Source organism: Coregonus lavaretus (genome assembly GCF_964263955.1).
Source record: "Coregonus lavaretus genome assembly, chromosome: 32".
Taxonomy (NCBI): domain Eukaryota; kingdom Metazoa; phylum Chordata; class Actinopteri; order Salmoniformes; family Salmonidae; genus Coregonus; species Coregonus lavaretus.
Genome location: NC_140019.1, coordinates 25,962,188 through 25,985,143, shown reverse-complemented (window position 1 = coordinate 25,985,143; position 22,956 = coordinate 25,962,188). Strand labels below are relative to the sequence as shown.

General features: G+C 44.1%; 1 protein-coding gene across 1 annotated transcript in view; it reads left to right on the top strand.

The window, feature by feature from the left end:
* The window catches only part of LOC311108006 (protein diaphanous homolog 2-like), a 589,414-nt gene that overhangs the window by 503,113 nt on the left and 63,345 nt on the right, over positions 1 to 22,956 (top strand). The window contains exon 26 of the mRNA XM_084150643.1: positions 17,652 to 17,816. Coding sequence (XP_084006769.1) covers positions 17,652 to 17,816 — 165 coding nt within the window. The remainder of the gene's footprint in view (positions 1 to 17,651; positions 17,817 to 22,956) is intronic.

Below are 22,956 nucleotides of genomic sequence, written 5' to 3'. Positions count from 1 at the left end.
GAGATGTTTGACCTTTTTTCGACTTGACAAGACGAAGCCGGGACCAAGTAAACACGGCAGATCTGCATTGTCATGTTTTCACTGAAGGGAGATGACACAAGGAACACAGCGTGGGACGAGCAGGGTGACATTAGGCTTCTGCTCTAGAAATAGGACATGAATGAGACGATGGATGACACATCTTATGTAATACATTTGATAAACATGTTTTTGTAAGTTTGTGTGAGTGTGTGTGTGTGTGGTGTGTGTGTTCCACCAGAAAAGGCATAAGAAATATGATGACACCTTTATTATACAGTACATGTGACACACAAATAAGTGTTTGTGTCTGCATTTACCACTGGAGATAGGCATGGTAGATACAGTACATTTACCACTGGAGATAGGCATGGTAGATACAGTACATTTACCACTGGAGATAGGCATGGTAGATACAGTACATTTACCACTGGAGATAGACATGGTAGATACAGTACATTTACCACTGGAAATAGGCATGGTAGATACATTTACCACTGGAGATAGGCATGGTAGATACAGTACATTTACCACTGGAGATAGGCATGGTAGATACATTTACCACTGGAAATAGGCATGGAAGATACATTTACCACTGGAAATAGGCATGGTAGTTACATTTACCACTGGAGATAGGCATGGTAGATACAGTACATTTACCACTGGAGATAGGCATGGTAGATACAGTACATTTACCACTGGAGATAGACATGGTAGATACAGTACATTTACCACTGGAGATAGGCATGGTAGATACAGTACATTTACCACTGGAAATAGGCATGGTAGATACATTTACCACTGGAGATAGGCATGGTAGATACAGTACATTTACCACTGGAGATAGGCATGTTAGATACATTTACCACTGGAAATAGGCATGGAAGATACATTTACCACTGGAAATAGGCATGGTAGTTACATTTACCACTGGAAATAGGCATGGTAGTTACATTTACCACTGGAGATAGGCATGGTAGATACAGTACATTTACCACTGGACATAGGCAGATATGATTGCATGTTTTTGATACATGTTATATACAGTACATATTTGTTTGTGTACGTGTGGGTGTCTCTACATACAGTACCAGTCAAAAGTTTGGACACACCTACTCATTCCAGGGTTTTTTCTTTAGTTTTACTATTTTCTACATTGTAGAATAATAGTGAAGACATCAGAATTATGGAATAACACATATGGAATCACGTAGTAACCAAAAAAGTGTTAAACAAATTAAAATATATTTTATATTTGAGATTATTTAAAGTAGCCACCCTTTGCCTTGATGACAGCTTTGCACACGCTTGGCATTCTCTCAACCAGCTTCATGAGGTAGTCACCTGGAATGCATTTCAATTAACAGGTGTGCCTTCTTAAAAGTTAATTTGTGGAATTTATTTCCTTCTTAATGTGTTTGAGCCAATCAGTTGTGTTGTGACAAGGTAGGGGTGGTATACAGAAGATAGCCCTATTTGGTAAAATACCAAGTCCATATTATGGCAAGAACAGCTCAAATAAGCAAAGAGAAATGACAGTCCATCATTACTTTAAGACATGAAGGTCAGTCAATATGGAACATTTCAATAACTTTGAAAGTTTCTTCAAGTGCAGGAGCAAAAACCATCAAGCGCTATGATGAAACTGGCTCTCATGAGGACCGCCACAGGAAAGAAAAACCTTTGAATGAGTACGTCAAATAAAATAAAGTAAAATTGTATTTGTCACATGCGCCAAATACAACAGGTGTAGACCTTACTGTGAAAAGCTTACTTACAGTGGCATGCGAAAGTATTCACTGCCTTGGCATTTTTCCTATTTTGTTGCCTTACAACCTGGAATTAAAATTGATTTTTTGGGGTGTTTGTATCATTTGATTTACACACCATGCCTACCACTTTGAAGATGCAAAATATGTTTTATTGTGAAACAAACAAGAAATAAGACAAAAAAACAGAAAACCTGAGCGTGCATAATTATTCACTCCCCCAAAGTCAATACTTTGTAGAGCCACATTTTGCAGCAATTACAGCTGCAAGTCTCTTGGGGTATGTCTCTATAAACTTGGCACATCTAGCCACTGGGATTTTTGCCCATTCTTCAAGGCAAAACTGCTCCAGCTTCTTCAAGTTGGATGGGTTCCGCTGGTGTACAGCAATCTTTAAGTCATACAACAGATTCTCAATTGGATTGAGGTCTGGGCTTTGATTAGGCCATTCCAAGACATTTAAATGTTTCCCCTTAAACCACTCGAGTGTTGCTTTAGCAGTATGCTTAGGGTCATTGTCCTGCTGGAAGGTGAACATCCGTCCCAGTCTCAAATCTCTGGAAGACTGAAACAGGTTTCCCTCAAGAATTTCCCTGTATTTAGCGCAATCCATCATTCCTTCAATTCTGACCAGTTTCCCAGTCCCTGCTGATGAAAAACATCCCCACAGCATGACGCTGTCACCACCATGCTTCACTGTGGGGATGGTGTTCTCAGGGTGATGAGAGTTTGGGTTTGTGCCAGACATAGTGTTTTCCTTGATGGCCGAAAAACTCAATTTTAGTCTCATCTGACCAGAGTACCTTCTTCCATATGTTTGGGGAGTCTCCCACATGTCTTTTGGCGAACACCAAACGTGTTTGCTTATTATTATTTTTTAAGCAATGGCTTTTTTCTGGCCACTCTTCCATAAAGCCCAGCTCTGTGGAGTGTACGGCTTAATGTGGACCTATGGACAGATACTCCAATCTCCGCTGTGGAGCTTTGCAGCTCCTTCAGGATTATTTTTGGTCTCTTTGTTGCCTCTCTGATAAATGCCCTCCTTGCCTGGTCTGTGAGTTTTGGTGGGCGGCCCTCTTTTGGCAAGTTTGTTGTGGTGCCATATTTGTTCCATTTGTTTATAATGGATTTAATGGTGCTCCGTGGGATGTTCAAAGTTTTTGATATTTTTTACAACCTAACCCTGATCTTTACTTATCCACAACTTTGTCCCTGACCTGTTTGGAGAGCTCCTTGGTCTTCATGGTCCAGCTTGCTTGGTGGTGCCCCTTGCTTAGTGGTGTTGCAGACTCTGGGGCCTTTCAGAACAGGTGTATATATACTGAGATCATGTAACAGATCATGTGACACTTAGATTGCACACAGGTGGACTTTATTTAACTAATTATGTGACTTCTGAAGGTAATTGGTTGCACCAGATCTTATTTTTGAAACAAGTTATTTTTTTCATTTCACTTCACCAATTTGGACTATTTTGTGTATGTCCATTACATGAAATCCAAATAAAAATCAATTTAAATTACAGGTTGTAATGCAACAAAATAGGAAAAATGCCAAGGGGGATGAATACTTTCGCAAGGCAATGTACAAGCCCTTAACCAACAATGCAGTTCAAGAAATATAGTTTAGAAAATATTTACTAAATACACTAAATTAAAAAATAAAAGTAACACAATAAAATAACGACTCAAGGGGGTGCAGGTTAGTCGAGTTAGTTTGTAGATGTAGGTTGTGGTAAAGTGAGTAGCAGCAGTGTAAAAACAAAGGGGAGGTGTCAATGTAAATAGTCAGAGTGGCCATTTGATTAATAGTTCAGCAGTCTTAAAGCTTGGGGGTAGAAGCTGTTAAGGAGTCTTTTGGACCTAGACTTGGTGCTCCGGTACCGCTTGCCGTGTGGTAGCAGAAATAACGGTCTATGACTTGGGTGACTGGAGTCTTTGACCATTTTTGGGGCCTTCCTCTGACACCGCCTAGTATATAGGTTATGGTTAGCTGGAATCTTCGCCCCATCGATGTATTGGGCCATACGCACTACCCTCTGTAGCACCTTACGGTCGGATGCCGAGCAGTTTTCATACCAGGCGGTGATGCAACCGGTCAGGATGCTCTCGATGGTGCAGCTGTATAACTTTTTGAGGATCTGGGGATCCATGCCAAATCTGTTCAGTCTCCTGAGGGGAAAAGGTGTTGTCATGCCCCCTTGTCACGACTGTCTTGGTGTGTTTGGACCATGATAGTTTGTTGGTGATGTGGACACCAAGGAACTTGAAACTCTCGACACGCTCCACTACAGGCCCGTCGATGTTAATGGAGGCCTTTTCGGCCCTCGTTTTCCTGTAGTCCACGATCATCTCCTTTGTCTTGCTCACATTGAGGGAGAGGTTGTTGTCCTGGCACCACATTTCCAGGTTTCTGACCTGCCTATAGGCTGTCTCATCGTTGTCGGTGATCAGGCCTACCACTATAGTGTCATCAGCAAACTTAATGATGGTGTTGGAGTCGTGCTTGGCCACGCAGTCATGGGTGAACAGGGAGTACAGGAGGGGACTAAGCACGCACCCCTGAGGGGCCCTGGTGTTGAGGATCAACGTGGCAGATGTGTTGTTGCCTACACTTACCAACTGGGGGTGGCCCAACAGGAAGTCCAGGATCCAGTTGCAGAGGGAGGTGTTTAGTCCCAGGGTCCTTAGCTTAGTGATGAGCTTTGTGGGCACTATGGAGTTGAACGCTGAGATGTAGTCAATGAACAGCATTCTCACATAGGTGTTCCCTTTGTCCATGTGGACAGTGTGGAGTGTGATTGAGATTGCGTCATCTGTGGATCTGTTGGGGTGGTATGCGAATTGGAGTGGATCTAGGGTTTCCGGGATGATGGTGTTGATGTAAGCCATGGCCAGCTTTTAAAAGCACTTCATGGCTACCGATGTGAATGCTACGAGGCGGTAGTCATTTAGGCAGGTTACCTTCACATTCTTGGGCATAGGGACCATGGTGGTCTACTTGAAACATGTGGGTATTACAGACTTGGTCAGGGAGAGGTTGAAAACGTCAGTGAAGACGCTTGCCAGTTGGTCTGCGCATGCTCTGAGTACCCGCCCTGGTAATCCGTGGGGCCTTGTGAATGTTGACCTGTTTAAAGGTCTTGCTCACATCGGCTACAGAGAGCGTGATCACACAGTCGTCCGGAACAGCTGATGCTCTCATGCATTCTTCAGTGTTGATTGCCTCGAAGCTAGCATAAAAGGCATTTAGCTCGTCTGGTAGGCTCGCGTCACTGGGCAGCTCGATGCTGGGTTTCCCTTTGTAGTCTGTAATAGTTTGCAAGCCCTGCCACATCCGACGAGCATCAGAGCCGGTGTAGTAGGATTCATTCTTTGTCCTGTCTTGACACTTTGCCTGTTTGATGGTTCATCTGAGGGCATAGCGGGATTTCTTATAATCGTCCGGATTAGTGTCCCGCTCCTTGAAAGTGGCAGCTCTAGCCTTTAGCTCGGTGCAGTCACTGTGGGTATGACGTTGTCAATGCACTTATTGATGAAGCCGGTGACTGAGGTGGTATACTCCTCATTGCCGTTGGATGAATCACGGTACATATTCCAGTCTGTGCTAGCAAAACAGTCCTCTAGCATAGCATCCGCTTCAGTTTTACAGTTTTGAATGTCCCGTTGGTAGGATAGTCTCGAACGTAGATCTTCGAGTTTGTTTTCCAGTAATTGCACGTTGGCCAATAGAACCGATGGTAATGGTGATTTACTCACTAGCCTACGAATCCTAACAAGGCACCCAGACTTTCTCCCTCTGTATCTCATCCTTTGTTCATTCAAATTACAGGGATTTTGGCCTGGTCTCCGGAGAGCAGTATATCTTTCGCATCGGACTCATTAAAAATATTTGTCCAGTCCGATATGAGTAATTGCTGCTCTGATGTCCAGAAGCTCTTTTCGGTCATAAGAGATGGTAGCAGCAGCTTTATGTACAAAATAAGTTACAAACAATGCAAAAAAAATACAGATAAAATAGCACAGTTTGTTAGGAGCCCTTAAAATGGCAGCCATCCCCTCCGGCGCCATTCTCCAAAATGTGTGTCCAAACTTTTGACTGGGAGTGCATTTGTAAAGTATTCAGACCCCTTGACCTTTTCCACATTTTGTTACATTACAGCCTTATTCTATTCTTTTTTTCCCCTCATCAATCTACACACAATACCCCATAATGAAAAAGCATGACATATCACATTTACATAAGGATTCAGACCCTTTACTCAGTACTTTGTTTAAGCACCTTTGGCAGAGATTACAGCCTCAAGTGTTCTTGGGTTTGACGCTACAAGCTTGGCATTCCTGTATTTGGGGAGTTTCTCACATTCTTCTCTGCAGATCCTCTCAAGCTCCTTCAGGTTGTATGGGGAGCGTCACTGCACAGCTATTTTCAGGTCTCTCCAGAGATATTAGATTGGGTTCAAGTCCGAGCTCTGGCTGGGCTACTCAAGGACATTCATAGACTTGTCCTGAAGCCACTCCTGTGTTGTCTTGGCTGTGTGCTTAGGGTCATTGTCCTGTTGGAAGGTGTGTGTTTGCCCCCAGTCTAAGGTCCTGAGCGCTCTGGAGCAGGTTTTCATCAAGGATCTCTCTGTACTTTGCTCCGTTCATCTTTCCCTCGATCCTGAATGGTCTCCCAGTCCCTGCTGCTGAAAAACATCCCCACAGAATAATGCTGCCACCACCATGATTCAACGTAGGGATGGTGCCAGGTGTCCTCCAGACGTGATGCTTGGCATTCAGGCCAAAGAGTTCAAACTTTGTGTCATCAGACCAGAGAATCTTGTTTCTCATGGTCTGAGAGTCTTTAGGTGCCTTGTAGCAAACTCCAAGCGGGCTGTCATGTGCCTTTTACTGAGGAGTGGCTTCCGTCTGGCCACTCTACCATAAAGGCCTGATTTGTGGAGTGCTGCAGAGATGGTTGTCCTTCTGGAACTTTCTCCCATCGCCACAGAGGAACACTGGAGCTCTGTCAGAGTGACGATCGGGTTCTTGGTCACCTACCTGATCAAGGCCCTTCTCCCCCGATTGCTCAGTTTGGCCAGGCGGCTAGCTCAAGGAAGAGTATTGGTGGTTCCAAACTTCTTCCATTTAAGAATAATGGAGACCACTGTGTTCTTGGGGACCTTCAATGCTGCAGAAATGTTTTGGTACCCTTCCCCAGATCTGTGCCTCTACACAATCCTGTCTCAGAGCTCTACGGACAATTCATTCGACCTCATGGCTTGGTTTTTGCTCTGACATGCACTGTCAACTGTGGGACCTTATATATACAGGTGTGTGCTTTTCCAAATCATGTTCAATCAATCAAATTTCCACAGACTCCAATCAAGTTGTAGAAACATCTCAAGTAGGATCAATGGAAACAGGATGCACCTGAGCTCAATGTTGAGTCTCATAGCAAAAGGTCTGAATACTTATGTAAATGTTTTTTTCTGTTATTTTTTTTATTTTATTTTTTAAACATGTTTTCATTTTGTCATTATAGGTAATTGTGTGTAGATTGATGAGGAAAAAATTGAATTTGATCCATTTTAGAATAACGTAACAAAATGTGGAAAAAGTCAAGGGGTCTGAATACTTTCCGAAGGCACTGTATGCATGCACTTGTCCTGTCTCCCAGTCTCCCAGTCTCCTTGTTTCATCGTCTCCCTGTCTCACCGTCTCCCTGTCTCCCTCTCTCCCTGTAACCCTGTCTGTTTATGCTGTACACACAGCTTGCTAGGATCCATCTTGGATGTCAGTGAATGGCACAATTATTTCTGCTGACCAACTCAATCATTTAATAGTTAACCCACACTGACCTAACACCCTATGGCTGATTGTTCACTATCCAGTTCCAATCCATTTCAGTTGTCATTACATCACGTTGTGATCACTCCGCTCATTGAGTTGTTGCAACAACAGCTGGGTGCAAGCGAGGAGCTGTGAATACTCAAGTGAGGCTAACTCGCCCTTCGTCTCCGCACACATTAATATTTCAGCGGTGGGCATAGCAGAATAAATTGACAGTAAAATGGACGCTGAATCTGCCTTTTCATTTTTTAAATGATGTGGAGGAGGGAGACGGTCTCACTGTTGATGATGGAGAGTGAGAGAAGGTCATGACTCGTTGTCGGGGGAAGAAGATATGTATTTAACCACTGACAACAGGCCTATCCTTTCAGTGTATGCACTTGATACATTGACAGACGCACTGATCTGCATTCAGCTGCCAGCCTTACTCAGAGATAACCTGACAGACCAATGTAGAAACCTATTCCCATTTAATTCTGTGTGTGTGTGTTCTACTGTTGTAGATGACAGATCCAGCTCAGGCTTTATACACATTTTCACCAGTACTCAACACTATCTCCTATTCCTGTGTGTTCAGTACCGCCTTGTCATTTAACATTTCCTGTGAATTAATCGATGGTAAACCTGCATCTTTCCCAGTCAAGTTCAACATTTGCAAATCAGCATTAAGCAGTTCTATCACAGTCTACATTCATTGCATTCACTGTATAAACACGTAACTGTGCTTTATGAAGTTATTTGAAATGGAGCCAATATCCATGTGCATTTTAGTTTCTCTGTTTTTCTCTGACTTCTCGTCATAATCACTAGTTATTGTCCCAAATGGCACCCTAGTCCCTTCATAGTGCACTACTTTCTTATGTGCACTATGAAGGGAATAGGGTTCCAACTCAATCATTCCATACTTAACCCACACTGACCTAACACTAGGCTATAAGTAGGAGCTAAGTGCAATGGTCAGGTCACTCTGAGGAAGATGTCAGCTTGACGTCGAAACATCAGTCACCTGTTCGTATCCTGTACAATGGATTAAAGTGAATTAATCATTTTGGAAGTTTTTCTTGTTAAGCCATCCTCACTGACCTAACACCCTATGTCTGATTATTCACTATCAAGTTCCAATTTGAGAGAGAGAGAGAGAGCCACACACAGACAAAGATAGAGAGATACTTATGGAGAAAGAATAATGGAGAGGGAGGGAGTGATAGAGAGGCAGAGAGGGAAAGAGAGAGAAGAAAGAGAGAGAGAGACAAAGAAAGTGATAAGAAGACAAGACATCAATATGAATGAGAATGAGGAAGAAATAGTTTGTCTATGGCATGTTGTTGAGCCCATCCAAATTGTTGTGTTAATTACTTTGGACAACGTCCATCAATTTTCAAAGAGTTTTGCGGCGCTGTGGCATTTCATTTGGTACAAATATAATTACTTTCACTGTGTGAAATGAACCCGACTTTTGTTCTTTTCATGGGCACAACAAACAATTTTTCCTACAATCAAATTGATTTTTTGATAGTTGGAGAAGTATTATGGTTGTTATTGACTAGAAGTATACATTCAGACAGTTGAGGATAGGCAGATCTTCTGAGTCTGCTCTCTCTCCAGGTTTCTTCCTTATAAGGAGTTTTTCCTGTTGTTGTTTTTGCAACTGTGCTGCTGCTTCCTCTTTGGCAGGGTTAATTTAGGCAGGATTAATGTAGGCAGGGTTAATGTAAAGCACTTTGTGACAAATGTTAAAGAGCCAGCATAGAGTATACAGTGCATTTGGAAAGTATTCAGATCCCTTTCTCTCATTTTGTTACGTTACAGCCTTATTCTAAAATAGATTAAATTGTTTTTTTCCCGCTCATAAATCTACACACAATACCCCATAATGACAAAGCAAAAACAGGTTTTTAGAAATTTTTGCCAATGTGTTATTTTAAAAACCCCGGAAATATCACATTTACATAAGTATTCAGACCCTTTACACAGTACTTTGTTGAAGCACCTTTGGCAGTGATTACAGCCTCGAGTCTTCTTGGGTATGACACTACAAGCTTGGAACTCTGCAGATCCTCTCAAGCTCTGTCAGGTTGACTGGGGAGCGTCGCTGTACAGCTATTTTCAGGTCTCTCCAGAGATGTTCGATTGGGTTCAAGTCCGGGCTCTGGATGGGCCACTCAAGGACATTCAGAGACTTGTCCCGAGGCCACTCCTGCATTGTCTTGGCTGTGTGCTTAGTGTTAGTCTACCTTTAGTAAAACAGGCAAAGCATTGTGTTAGTCTACCTTTAGTAAAACAGGAAAAGCATTCTGTTATTCTACAGTGGGGAAAAAAAAGTATTTAGTCAGCCACCAATTGTGCAAGTTCTCCCACTTAAAAAGATGAGAGAGTAATTTTCATCATAGGTACACATCAACTATGACAGACATATTGAGAAAAAAAAATCCATAAAATCCCATTGTAGGATTTTTAATGAATTTATTTGCAAATTATGGTGGAAAATAAGTATTTGGTCACCTACAAACAAGCAAGATTTATGTCTCTCACAGACCTGTAACTTCCTCTTTAAGAGGCTCCTCTGTCCTCCACTCGTTAACTGTATTAATGGCACCTGTTTGAACTTGTTATCAGTATAAAAGACACCTGTCCACAACCTCAAACAGTCACACTCCAAACTCCACTATGGCCAAGACCAAAGAGCTGTCAAAGGACACCAGAAACAAAATTGTAGACCTGCACCAGGCTGGGAAGACTGAATCTGCAATAGGTAAGCAGCTTGGTTTGAAGAAATCAACTGTGGGAGCAATTATTAGGAAATGGAAGACATACAAGACCACTGATAATCTCCCTCGATCTGGGGCTCCACGCAAAATATCACCCCGTGGGGTCAAAATGATCACAAGAACGGTGAGCAAAAATCCCAGAACCACACGGGGGGACCTAGTGAATGGCCTGCAGAGAGCTGGGACCAAAGTAACAAAGCCTACCATCAGTAACACACTACGCCGCCAGGGACTGAAATCCTGCAGTGCCAGACGTGTCCCCCTGCTTAAGCCAGTACATGTCCAGGCCAGTCTGAAGTTTGCTAGAGTGCATTTGGATGATCCAGAAGAGGATTGGGAGAATGTCAGATGGTCAGATGAAACCAAAATAGAACTTTTTGGTAAAAACTCAACTCGTCGTGTTTGGAGGACAAAGAATGCTGAGTTGCATCCAAAGAACACCATACCTACTGTGAAGCATGGGGGTGGAAACATCATGCTTTGGGACTGTTTTTCTGCAAAGGGACCAGACGACTGATCCGTGTAAAGGAAAGAATGAATGGGGCCATGTATCGTGAGATTTTGAGTGAAAACCTCCTTCCATCAGCAAGGGCATTGAAGATGAAACGTGGCTGGGTCTTTCAGCATGACAATGATCCCAAACACACCGCCCGGGCAACGAAGGAGTGGCTTCGTAAGAAGCATTTCAAGGTCCTGGAGTGGCCTAGCCAGTCTCCAGATCTCAACCCCATAGAAAATCTTTGGAGGGAGTTGAAAGTCTGTGTTGCCCAGCGACAGCCCCAAAACATCACTGCTCTAAAGGAGATCTGCATGGAGGAATGGGCCAAAATACCAGCAACAGTGTGTGAAAACCTTGTGAAGACTTACAGAAAACGTTTGACCTGTGTCATTGTCAGCAAAGGGTATATAACAAAGTATTGAGAAACTTTTGTAATTGACCAAATACTTATTTTCCACCATAATTTGCAAATAAATTCATTAAAAATCCTACAATGTGATTTTCTGGATTTTTTTTCTCATTTTGTCTGTCATAGTTGACGTGTACCTATGATGAAAATTACAGGCCTCTCTCATCTTTTTAAGTGGGAGAACTTGCACAATTGGTGGCTGACTAAATATTTTTTTCCCCCACTGTACCTTTAGTAAAACAGGCAAAGCATTCTGTTAGTCTACCTTTAGTAAAACAGGCAAAGCATTGTTTCGCTTTGTCATTATGGGGTATTGTGTGTAGATTGATGAGGGAAAAAAATATTTAATCAATTTTAGAATAAATCCAAATTTGGAAAAAGGGAAGTGGTCTGAATATTTCCCGAATGCACTTTATATATTTTAAAACAGACTTTCACATATATTTATTACCTACCACGTTCTTGATACAGTTCTGCACTGCTAGTCCGTCAGACAACTCTGTCAGAACATTGGGTGCACAAAGTTTTCAAAATGAGGAACAATTCTGGGAATCAATCTGTATCTGACCTCTTCTTTTCAATTTTTATCTACTGGTCTGCTGTCACAAACTTCCCAGACCTGAACTCTGAGCTTATGAAACAGAGTTGTCCTCGTTACTGTGTGTACTGTTTAATCAGTCACATTTTATCAGTGTATTTACCATTGGCCAAGGGTATATTCAACATCACTAAGCCACGATTAAGGCCTAATTTTTAGCACACGGCAAAGTGACATAAAAATCGGATCCAAGTCAGACTTACTGTAGCCTGAAAGTAAAGTGCTCAATCTCTCTGTCTCGTCATAAACCCTCAAAAAATAAAAACACACATTTCCCCGGGAAAAACAATGTAAAAATAGATTTTCACAATGGCCACTGATGAGGACAGCAATAAATTACCTTGTTTGTTTACCTGTGTGCATGTGAGAGTTATTCAAATGGCGTGCGTCACTCTCGACGGCGAGGGGTTAAAAAAGCCCTCTTAATAAATCTCCACTAACCCAGTTCCATTAATGTTTATTTAATGCTTTTTCATGTGTCTGTTGGACTCTGGTACTCTGGAGGCTCCGCAATAAGCCAAAGCTTTTTCTACCCAGGCTCTGAGGCTTCTTTATCCTCTCTGTCCCTCTGTCCACTGCCAGGGGCCTGTGAACCAAATGACAAGTAGACTGGACACAGCCCATCCGGCTGAGCAGCAAAGTGATAGAAAAGGAGGGTGACAGAGAGTGATGGAGAGAGGGAGGGGAGAGTGTGAGCGGCACCGTAAACCATGTTCCAAACTATTGCCATGGCCCCACATTTCAGGACATGTCCCTTGGACAGCAGCATTGGGTTGAGGCAGGTATGGCCGTGGTGGCACCAGGTGCCAGCTAGTACCAGCCTGTTGTGTTGTATTGTGTTTTATGCAGGACAGAATGGGAGGCCACACATTAGCTGGCGCAGACTGGCAGCCCCCTGTGACGGGCTGTGGCAGAGACCGCAGAGGCTGTCACAGGGTATTAGCGCCCGGGCCTACTCATGGGATGGGATGTGACCTGGTAGTGCTGAGGTGGAGGGAGGAGGGAGAGAGAGGCGAGACAGGGACTGACACAGAGAGGTGGGCTCAGACGGACTGAGAGTGGAGGGATGGTCGGCTCAGACTGGCTGAGAGTGGAGGGATGGTGGGCTCAGACTGGCTGAGAGTGGAGGGATGGTCGGCTCAGACTGGCTGAGAGTGGAGGGATGGTGGGCTCAGACTGGCTGAGAGTGGAGGGATGGTGGGCTCAGACTGACTATGACAGAACACAGGTCTCTACTAGGCGGAATGTTGTTAAGAATCCAACAATGATTTGATATTTAAAATAAATAGCTGACAAGCCTCTTGAGTTGATAACTCAGTAAGGATCAGTTAGGATTGTCCACATTATGTAAGTAAGGGATATTGCACAGTGCAGGCAAAGATGGTACACAACTACTATATTGTTCTAGGAATCTAAATGGTGATTTAATATTCTGAGTACTGGACAGTCTAATAGCCAGTACATACATCCATAGATTTATCCATACTACATCCCTTTTAACAGCCCACTCAAACTCCATAACAATGACAGTGCAGTGCAGAGGAAATGCAGCCTTTCCTTTCCTCCTTTGAGGACAGCTGGTGGAGAGAGAGAGGAGGGAGGGAGGGAGAGGAGACAAACAGGCAGAGAGCCAGAGGAGGCTGACAAACAGGCAGAGAACCAGAGGAGACTGACAAACAGGCAGAGAACCAGAGGACGCTGACAAACAGGCAGAGAACCAGAGGAGACTGACAAACAGGCAGAGAACCAGAGGACGCTGACAAAGAGGCAGAAAGGCAGAGGAGACTGACAAACATGCAGAGAGCCAGAGGAGACAGACAAACAGGCAGAGAGCCAGAGGAGACAGACAAACAGGCAGAGAGCCAGAGGAGCCTGACAAACAGGCAGAGAGCCAGAGGAGACTGACAAACAGGCAGAGAGGCAGAGGAGACTGACAAACAGGCAGAGAGCCAGAGGAGACTGCGTTATGCTTTACCTTGTGACCCTTCTTTGTCTTTCCGCTCAGAGCTTTTTGTAGCCAAGGTGACGAAGGCAACAGGCGCAGCGCTGAGAGCACTTCTGAAAGTTTCTTCTCTCGCTCTGAGTAGGGGACGATATGGAGGAGGGAGACAGGGAAGAAAGACAGAGATGTGTGTGTGTGTGTGTGTGTGTGTGTGTGTGTGTGTGTGTGTGTGTGTGTGTGTGTGTGTGTGTGTGTGTTTGAGATAGAGAGAATGGGGAAATAGCAAAAAAAGTAGAAAGAAAAAAAGCAGCACAATGGAAGAGAAGAGAGCAGCAGAGAGGAAGAAAGAGAATAGTAGACTGACAGAGAGACTGGATCAGAAATTGAGAGATGCCGTTTGAAAAGGCTGCATGCTAACACTGCTGAAGGACAGTCTGGTGTCAGATACTGTCAATATGACATGGATTTAATGTCGAAATAACAGGAGCCTCACATCAGTCCACAGACGGACTGAGAGACAGCCAGGCAGACAGACAGACAGCAGACAGACAGCATCCCTTCACTGCTCTGAAACAATTACCCCAGTGTACCGAGGCCCAGTCACTCATGCTAAACAGCAAACGGCACAGAATGCATGCTCCACCACAGCACAGCCAAGTAAGCAGCACAAGCACAGTTAACTGAATTTTGACTTACCTCCTTGCATCATCCATTCACCACTTCTCATCCCCAATACTTACTTACTTCAGCCTGTCTCTCCCCAGGGAGCATAGGCCATTGATGACTCCTCTCCATCGCACTCTTTTGTTAAAATACACTACCAGTCAAAAGTTTAAATTATAGAATAATAGTGAAGACATCAAAACTATGAAATAGCACATATGGAATCATATAGTAAACAAAAAAGTGTTAAACAAATCAAAGATGCCAAGATTGTGCAAAGCTGTCATCAAGGCAAATGGTGGCTATTTGAAGAATCTGAAATATAAAATATATTTTGATTTGTTTAACACTTTTTTGGTTACTACATTATTCCATGTAAGGTCTACACCTGCTGTATTCGGCGCAAGTGACAAATACCTTTTGATTTGATTTGATATGTGTTACTTCATAGTTTTGATGTCTTCACTATTATTCTACAATGATAAAATAATAAAAATAAAGAAAAACCCTGGAATGAGTACTGTATATCATAATACTATTGTAATAACAGTAGTATCCTGTATTTTGTAACTAAGCTTGCATAACCTGGATTGTATAAGCACTATTAGGTTGAACATTAAGCTAGAATCATATGACAAAGTGAGTGGGAGTGTTGGTGTGAAACACTCAAACCTGGCATAATTGTGGATTTGATGGAATATTTGGGCTCATTATCGCGTGACACTAAAAGTGCTGGTGAATGGGAGTGAAATATTCATGAACATTGGTTAAGCAGGACCATAGTGTGGTTTAACAGGACCTTATGGTGGTTTAGAAGGACTTTAATGTGGTTTAGAAGGACTTTAATGTGGTTTAGCCAGACCTTAATGGGCGAGAGGTAGAACCACTGTATAACTTTGTTGAAAGTTGGTGTCTTTGAAAGATTGGATGTGTGGAAACAAGGTTTGATGTAAACACCCTTCCATCCAAGTCTTTAGGTCTTTAAGGGGAGCTGGTGGGAGAGGGAGAAAGAGAGAGAAAAATAAATGGATAAAAAGAAAGAGAGGAACACAGAGAGAGAGAGAAATGGTGATTGACAGAGAGAGAGAAAGGGAGAGTGACAGACAGAGAGAGAGAGATATGGAGAGTGACAGACAGAGAGAAATGGAGAGTGACAGACAGAGAGATAGAATGGTGAATGACAGAGAGAGAGAGAGAGAGAGAGAGAGAGAGAGAGAAATGGAGAGTGACATACAGAGAGAGAGAGAAATGGAGAGTGACAGACAGAGAGAGATGAAGGGAGAGTGACAGAGAGAGAGAGAGAAATGGTGAGTGACAGACAGACAGAGAGAGAGAAATGGTGAGTGACAGACAGAGAGAGAGAGAAATGGTGAGTGACAGACAGAGAGAGAGAAATGGTGAGTGACAGAGAGAGAGAGAAATGGTGAGTGACAGAGAGAGAGAGAGAGAGAGAGAGAGAGAGAGAGAGAGAGAGAGAGAGATGGTGAGTGACAGACAGAGAGAGAGAAATGGAGAGTGACAGACAGAGAGAGAGAAATGGTGAGTGACAGAGAGAGAGAGAGAAATGGTGAGTGACAGAGAGAGAGAGAGAAATGGTGAGTGACAGACAGAGAGAGAAAAAGGGAGAGTAAACGAGATAGACAGTGTGACAGAAAGAGAGAAAGGGGGATGAAGAGAGAGATAAAGACACATCTATCAGCCAGATAAATCTAGCATGACCAGGCCTGTGGGGGCCGTAGTGTTGGTCACTGCCAGTGCTGCTGTTGAGGTCTGGTAAACACTGACCCGCTGAGCGCTAATCCAGCTTGTCTCGCCTCCCGCCGGCCCTGCTTTCATCCCCGCTCAGCTGGACCCAACGTCGGCCAGGACACGGCTGTAGCAAGGCCCCACATCAGCCATCACACCTCCATAGGATCCTCCATAAGAACCCCTGATAGACCACATACACACCAGCCCCATCCATAGATCCACAGCCCAGCCCATAGGCCTATAGACAGCCTTGGACAGCTTTAGACAGCCTTGGACAGATGCAGAAATGCATAAATCGGAATATACAGGTAGATAGATTAAGGATTATGTATGTGATGGATAGAACAGTGGTGGTGTTGGATGCTGCCTTGTCCAATAATCCTCAGTGTGATCGTGTGTTGCTGACAGTGACCTGAACAGTGAGGCTGAGGCGAGTTAGGTAGAAAACCATCGTGGTGTGTGTGTCCCGTCACACTGCTGTGTGTGTGGCTTTCCATGCCTGCTGAGAGTTGTTTTGCACGGTGTGTTCAATAGAGGTGTGTTTTTCTCCTCATCTCACACACTGTCACACTGTGTGTGTGTCCGTCTGTGTTTGTGGCAGAACAACCAGAGTCTATGACCAGTGTCTGGTCTCCATGTGGTCCTCTGGGATAATACTGCATGGACAGCAGCTGTCAATAGCCATTCACCCAGTAGAAAGTGCTTTATCTGCTCAGTAAATTACATAGTGTGGCGTGGGCCGCGTTTCAAGACAAACTGACCCCGCTGTTGTTGGGAGAAACAATAGAACAATGACTGCAATCAGCTATTCCAACAGCCATCTGTGTCGCGGCCGACTACAAAATACATTTCCATTACTCCCGGGCTGCGCGCTATTAGCCCATGGTGCCAATGACTCCAAAGTGAGTTGGAGAGGTTATTGAAACACACATTAGTTTCTCCGACCTCTCCCTGAAAAGTGATGTTTTTTTCAGCATCTTTGGTTTGCGTTCTCAGTGTGTGTGTGTGGGTGGGTTTACAAACGAGTGAATGAAGTGAGGTGGTGGTTTGATAACTAGCTCAATGATGACTGTCTATTGTTGTGTGACATCAAACAGCATGGTGACAAAGTGTTAAGTAGTATCATTTTCGTGATGTCATACCAGTACCCGACCTGGGTTCAAATACTTGAAAATTATTTTCAAATACTTTGAGTGTTTGCCTGGAGTGCCAGAATATGCCTGGAGTGCCAGGTGGGTGTGGTTTACAGTTTTGGGACTGTTCTATTGGTTTATTGAGCAAGGCAAGCCCAAACAGACACAGATAAAGTATTTGAATCTATTTTTCAAGTGTTTGAAACCCAGGTCTAACCAGTACCATTGATCAAACAAAATGTTTATTTCCTTGACTGTACTTCCCTCACGGCTTCTCCAAACATTCACGGGAGCAATACGAGAAGCTGTCCACCATGCACAAGAACATGCAGAAGCTATACGAGAGCCTAGGCAGCTACTACGCCTTCGATCCCCACGTCCTCAGCGTTGAGGACTTCTTCGGTGACCTGGCCTCCTTCCGTACCCTCTTCATGGTGAGTACAGCAAATATAGAGTACACCAGGGGTTCCCAATCTTTTTTGGCCTGCGACCCCATTTTGATATCAAAACATTTTTGCGACCCCAACGTATACAAAAAGTGATGTTTATTTATTTTATTTATTTATTTATTTATTTCACCTTTATTTAACCAGGTAAGCCAGTTGAGAACAAGTTCTCATTTACAACTGCGACCTGGCCAAGATAAAGCAAAGCAGTGCGATAAAAACAACAACACAGAGTTACATATGGGGTAAAACAAAACAAAGTCAAAAATACAACAGAAATAAATATATATACAGTGTGTGCAAATGTAGCAAGTTATGGAGGTAAGGCAATAAATAGGCTATAGTGCAAAATAATTACAATTAGTATTAACACTGGAATGATAGATGTGCAAGAGATGATGTGCAAATAGAGATACTGGGGTACAAATGAGCAAAATAAATAACAATATAGGGATGAGGTAGTTGGGCGGGCTAATTTCAGATGGGCTGTGTACAGGTGCAGTGATCGGTAAGGTGCTCTGACAACTGATGCTTAAAGTTAGTGAGGGAGATAAGTGTCTCCAGCTTCAGAGATTTTTGCAATTTGTTCCAGTCATTGGCAGCAGAGAACTGGAAGGAATGGCGGCCAAAGGAGGTGTTGGCTTTGGGGATGACCAGTGAGATATACCTGCTGGAGCGCATACTACGGGTGGGTGTTGCTATGGTGACCAATGAGCTAAGATAAGGCGGGGATTTGCCTAGCAGTGATTTATAGATGGCCTGGAGCCAGTGGGTTTGGCGACGAATATGTAGTGAGGACCAGCCAACAAGAGCGTACAGGTCACAGTGGTGGGTAGTATATGGGGCTTTGGAGACAAAACGGATGGCACTGTGATAGACTACATCCAATTTGCTGAGTAGAGTGTTGGAGGCTATTTTGTAAATGACATCGCCGAAGTCAAGGATCGGTAGGATAGTCAGTTTTACGAGGGCATGTTTGGCAGCATGAGTGAAGGAGGCTTTGTTGCGAAATAGGAAACCGATTCTAGATTTAACTTTGGATTGGAGATTCTTAATGTGAGTCTGGAAGGAGAGTTTACAGTCTAACCAGACACCTAGGTATTTGTAGTTGTCCACATACTCTAGGTCAGACCCGTCGAGAGTAGTGATTCTAGTCGGGTGGGCGGGTGCAAGCAGCGTTCGGTTGAAGAGCATGCATTTAGTTGTACTAGTGTTTAAGAGCAGTTGGAGGCTACTGAAGGAGTGTTGTATGGCATTGAAGCTCGTTTGGAGGTTTGTTAACACAGTGTCCAATGAAGGGCCAGATGTATACAAAATGGTGTCGTCTGCGTAGAGGTGGATCTGAGAGTCACCAGCAGCAAGAGCGACGTCATTGATATACACAGAGAAAAGAGTCGGCCCAAGAATTGAACCCTGTGGCACCCCCATAGAGACTGCCATAGGTCCAGACAACAGGCCCTCCGATTTGACACATTGAACTCTATCAGAGAAGTAGTTGGTGAACCAGGCGAGGCAGTCATTTGAGAAACCAAGGCTATTTAGTCTGCCAATAAGAATGCGGTGGTTGACAGAGTCGAAAGCCTTGGCCAGGTCAATGAAAACGGCTGCACAGTACTGTCTATTATCGATCGCGGTTATAATATCGTTTAGGACCTTGAGCGTGGCTGAAGTGCACCCATGACCAGCTCGGAAACCGGATTGCATAGCGGAGAAGGTACGGTGGGATTCGAAATGGTCGGTGATATGTTTGTTAACTTGGCTTTCAAAAACTTTTGAAAGGCAGGGCAGGATGGATATGGGTCTGTAACAGTTTGGATCTAGAGTGTCACCCCCTTTGAAGAGGGGGATGACCGCGGCAGCTTTCCAATCTCTGGGGATCTCAGACGTTACGAAAGAGAGGTTGAACAGGCTAGTAATAGGGGTTGCGACAATTTCGGCGGCTAGTTTTAGAAAGAAAGGGTCCAGATTGTCTAGCCCAGATGATTTGTAGGGGTCCAGATTTTGCAGCTCTTTCAGAACATCAGCTGTCTGAATTTGTGTGAAGGAGAAGCGGGGGGGGGCATGGGCAAGTTGCAGCGGAGGGTGCAGAGCTGGTGGCCGGGGTAATGGTAGCCAGGTGGAAAGCATGGCCAGCCGTAGCAAAATGCTTGTTGAAATTCTTGATTATTGTAGATTTATCGGTGGTGATAGTGTTTCCTAGCCTCAGTGCAGTGGGCAGCTGGGAGGAAGTGCTCTTATTTTCCATGGACTTTACAGTGTCCCAAAACTTTTTGGAGTTAGTGCTACAGGATGCAAATTTCTGTTTGAAAAAGTTAGCCTTTGCTTTCCTAACTGCTTGTGTATATTGGTTCCTAACTTCCCTGAAAAGTTGCATATCGCGGGGGCTATTTGATGCTAATGCAGTACGCCACAGGATGTTTTTGTGCTGGTCAAGGGCAGTCAAGTCTGAGGAGAACCAGGGGCTATATATGTTCTTAGTTCTGTATTTTTCGAATGGGGCATGTTTATTTAAGATTGAGAGGAAATTACTTTTAAAGAACAACCAGGCATCCTCTACTGACGGAATGAGATCTATATCCATCCAGGATACCTGGGCCAGGTCAATTAGGAAGGTCTGCTCGCTGAAGTGTTTTTGGGAGCGTTTGACAGTGATGAGGGGTGGTCGTTTGACCGCGGACCCGTTACGGACGCAGGCAATAAGGCAGTGATCGCTGAGATCCTGGTTGAAGACAGCGGAGGTGTATTTAGAGGGTAAGTTAGTCAGGATGATATCTATGAGGGTACCCATGTTTACGGATTTAGGGTTGTACCTGGTAGGTTTGTTGATAATTTGTGTGAGATTGAGGGCATCTAGTTTAGATTGTAGGATGGCCGGGGTGTTAAGCATATCCCAATTTAGGTCACCAAGCAGTACGAACTCTGAGGATAGATGGGGGGCAATCAATTCACATATGGTGTTCAGGGCACAGCTGGGGGCTGAGGGGGGTCTGTAGCAAGCGGCAACAGTGAGAGATTTATTTCTGGAAAGGTGGATTTTTAGAAGTAGAAGCTCAAACTGTTTGGGCACAGACCTGGATAGTATGATAGAGCTCTGCAGGCTATCTCTACAGTAGATTGCAACTCCACCCCCTTTGGCAGTTCTATCTAGACGGAAAATGTTATAGTTGGGGATGGAAATTTCGGTGGCCTTCCTAAGCCAGGATTCAGACACTGCTAGAACATCAGGGTTGGCGGAGTGTGCTAACGCAGTGAATAACTCAAACTTAGGAAGGAGGCTTCTGATATTTACGTGCAGAAAACCAAGGCTTTTACGGTTACAGAAGTCAACAAATGATAGCTCCTGGGGAGTAGGAGTGATACTGGGGGCTGCAGGGCCTGGGTTAGCCTCTACATCACCAGAGGAACAGAGGAGGACTAGAATAAGGATACGACTAAAGGCTTTAAGAACTGGTCTTCTAGTGCGTTGGGTACATAGAATAAAGGGGGCAGTTCTCCGGGCGTTGTAGAAAAGATTCAGGGCATTATGTACAGAAAAGGATATGGAAGGATATGAGTACAGTTGAGGTAAACCTAAGCGTTGGGTAACAATGAAAGAGATAGCATCACTGGAGGCACCGATTGAGCCGGTCTCGGCGTGTATGGGGGGTGGAACAAAGGAACTATTTGAGGCAGTTTGAGAGGGACTAGGGGTTCTACAGTGAAATTGTATAATAAGAACTAACCCAAACAGCAATAGGCAAGGCATATTGACAAGGGAGAGAGGCATAAAGCAATCACAGGTGTTATTAGAGAGAGCTAAGACAACAACTGGTAATAGCGATAAAGTTTGGGCTGAGGCTAAACAGAATAAACAGGACAGGGTACCGTGTAAAGGAACAGTCCAGCAGGCATCAGCTGTGCAGCTGAGTGATCATAAGGTCCAGTGAACAGCAATATGTGAGTCCGAGAGCAGTTCAAATTGGTGCTTTAGCACAGCTAGCAGGGAGCACAGTTGTAGTTTGAGTGTGCTAGCGGGCCGGGGCTAGCAGATGGATCTTCGTGGTCGTCGCAACGGGAAGCCTGTTGAAACCACATCAGACGATTTCGTCGGCAAACCAGTCGTGTTGGATCGGCGGGGCTCAGTGTCAACACTAGGAGGTCCCGTCCGGTTGACAGAGAGGTAGATAGCCGGGAGATGGGCCTGAGGCTAGCTCAAGGCTAACTGGTGCTTGCTATAGGGCAATGGTAATTAGCCAACAACAGGTTGCAGCTAGCTAGCTGGTTGCGATGATCCGGCGCTAGGGTCCGGCAGAAAGTCTGATAAGCTCTGGGTCGATAGCACGCTGTGCAGACTGGCCGACGAATTGTCCAGGCTAGAGCTAGAGCTGGCTGGTGGATAGTGTAGGCCACGGACAATGGTGAAGACGCTAACGGTGACTAATAGCAAGTAGCCATTCAGTTGCAGCTACACTAGTTTCAGCTTAAGGTTCTTGATGAAAGTTATAAAGAAATAATAGAATCCTTTCCACGTTGGGTGAGGCGGGTTGCAGGAAAGTATATTTAGTTAAAGAATGAAAAGTAAAAATTGAGAAATATATACAAAATAGACAAAAAAAACAAGAAACTGGATATTTACACTAGGACAATGAATAAAACCGTGACCGCACTGCTACGCCATCTTGGATGTAATCAACAACCAATGTTTACTTTTTTAAATTGGGGCTATGACAGTCTATTACAAATCAGTCTGACAGTACTTTTGACAGTATTTCAATCTGAAGGAAGTATGGGTACAGGTGACTGAAATGCATCCGGAAGGTATTGGGAAGTTTAGAAGTTCATCAGGCTATAATTTTGTATGATCTTCTTTCTGCCAGTCTGATTTAGTGCCTGGTCTTGTCCACTCTGTTCTAATGAATCCTGCGTGGCTTGTGGGCATTGTAGAGGGAAACGGAAGACACGTGCGTATTCCTGAGAGTCTTATCTTTCAGTGATAGGGTCATAGTATTTTGTAGCTTAATCAATTCGAAAGATAGTGTCATTTGACAAATATATCTTACCTGATCGGTCATGACACACACACACACACACACTTGGAACAAGGGCGGCCATTTTGGTCGCATATGCTCCTAAATATTTTGCTGTGCGA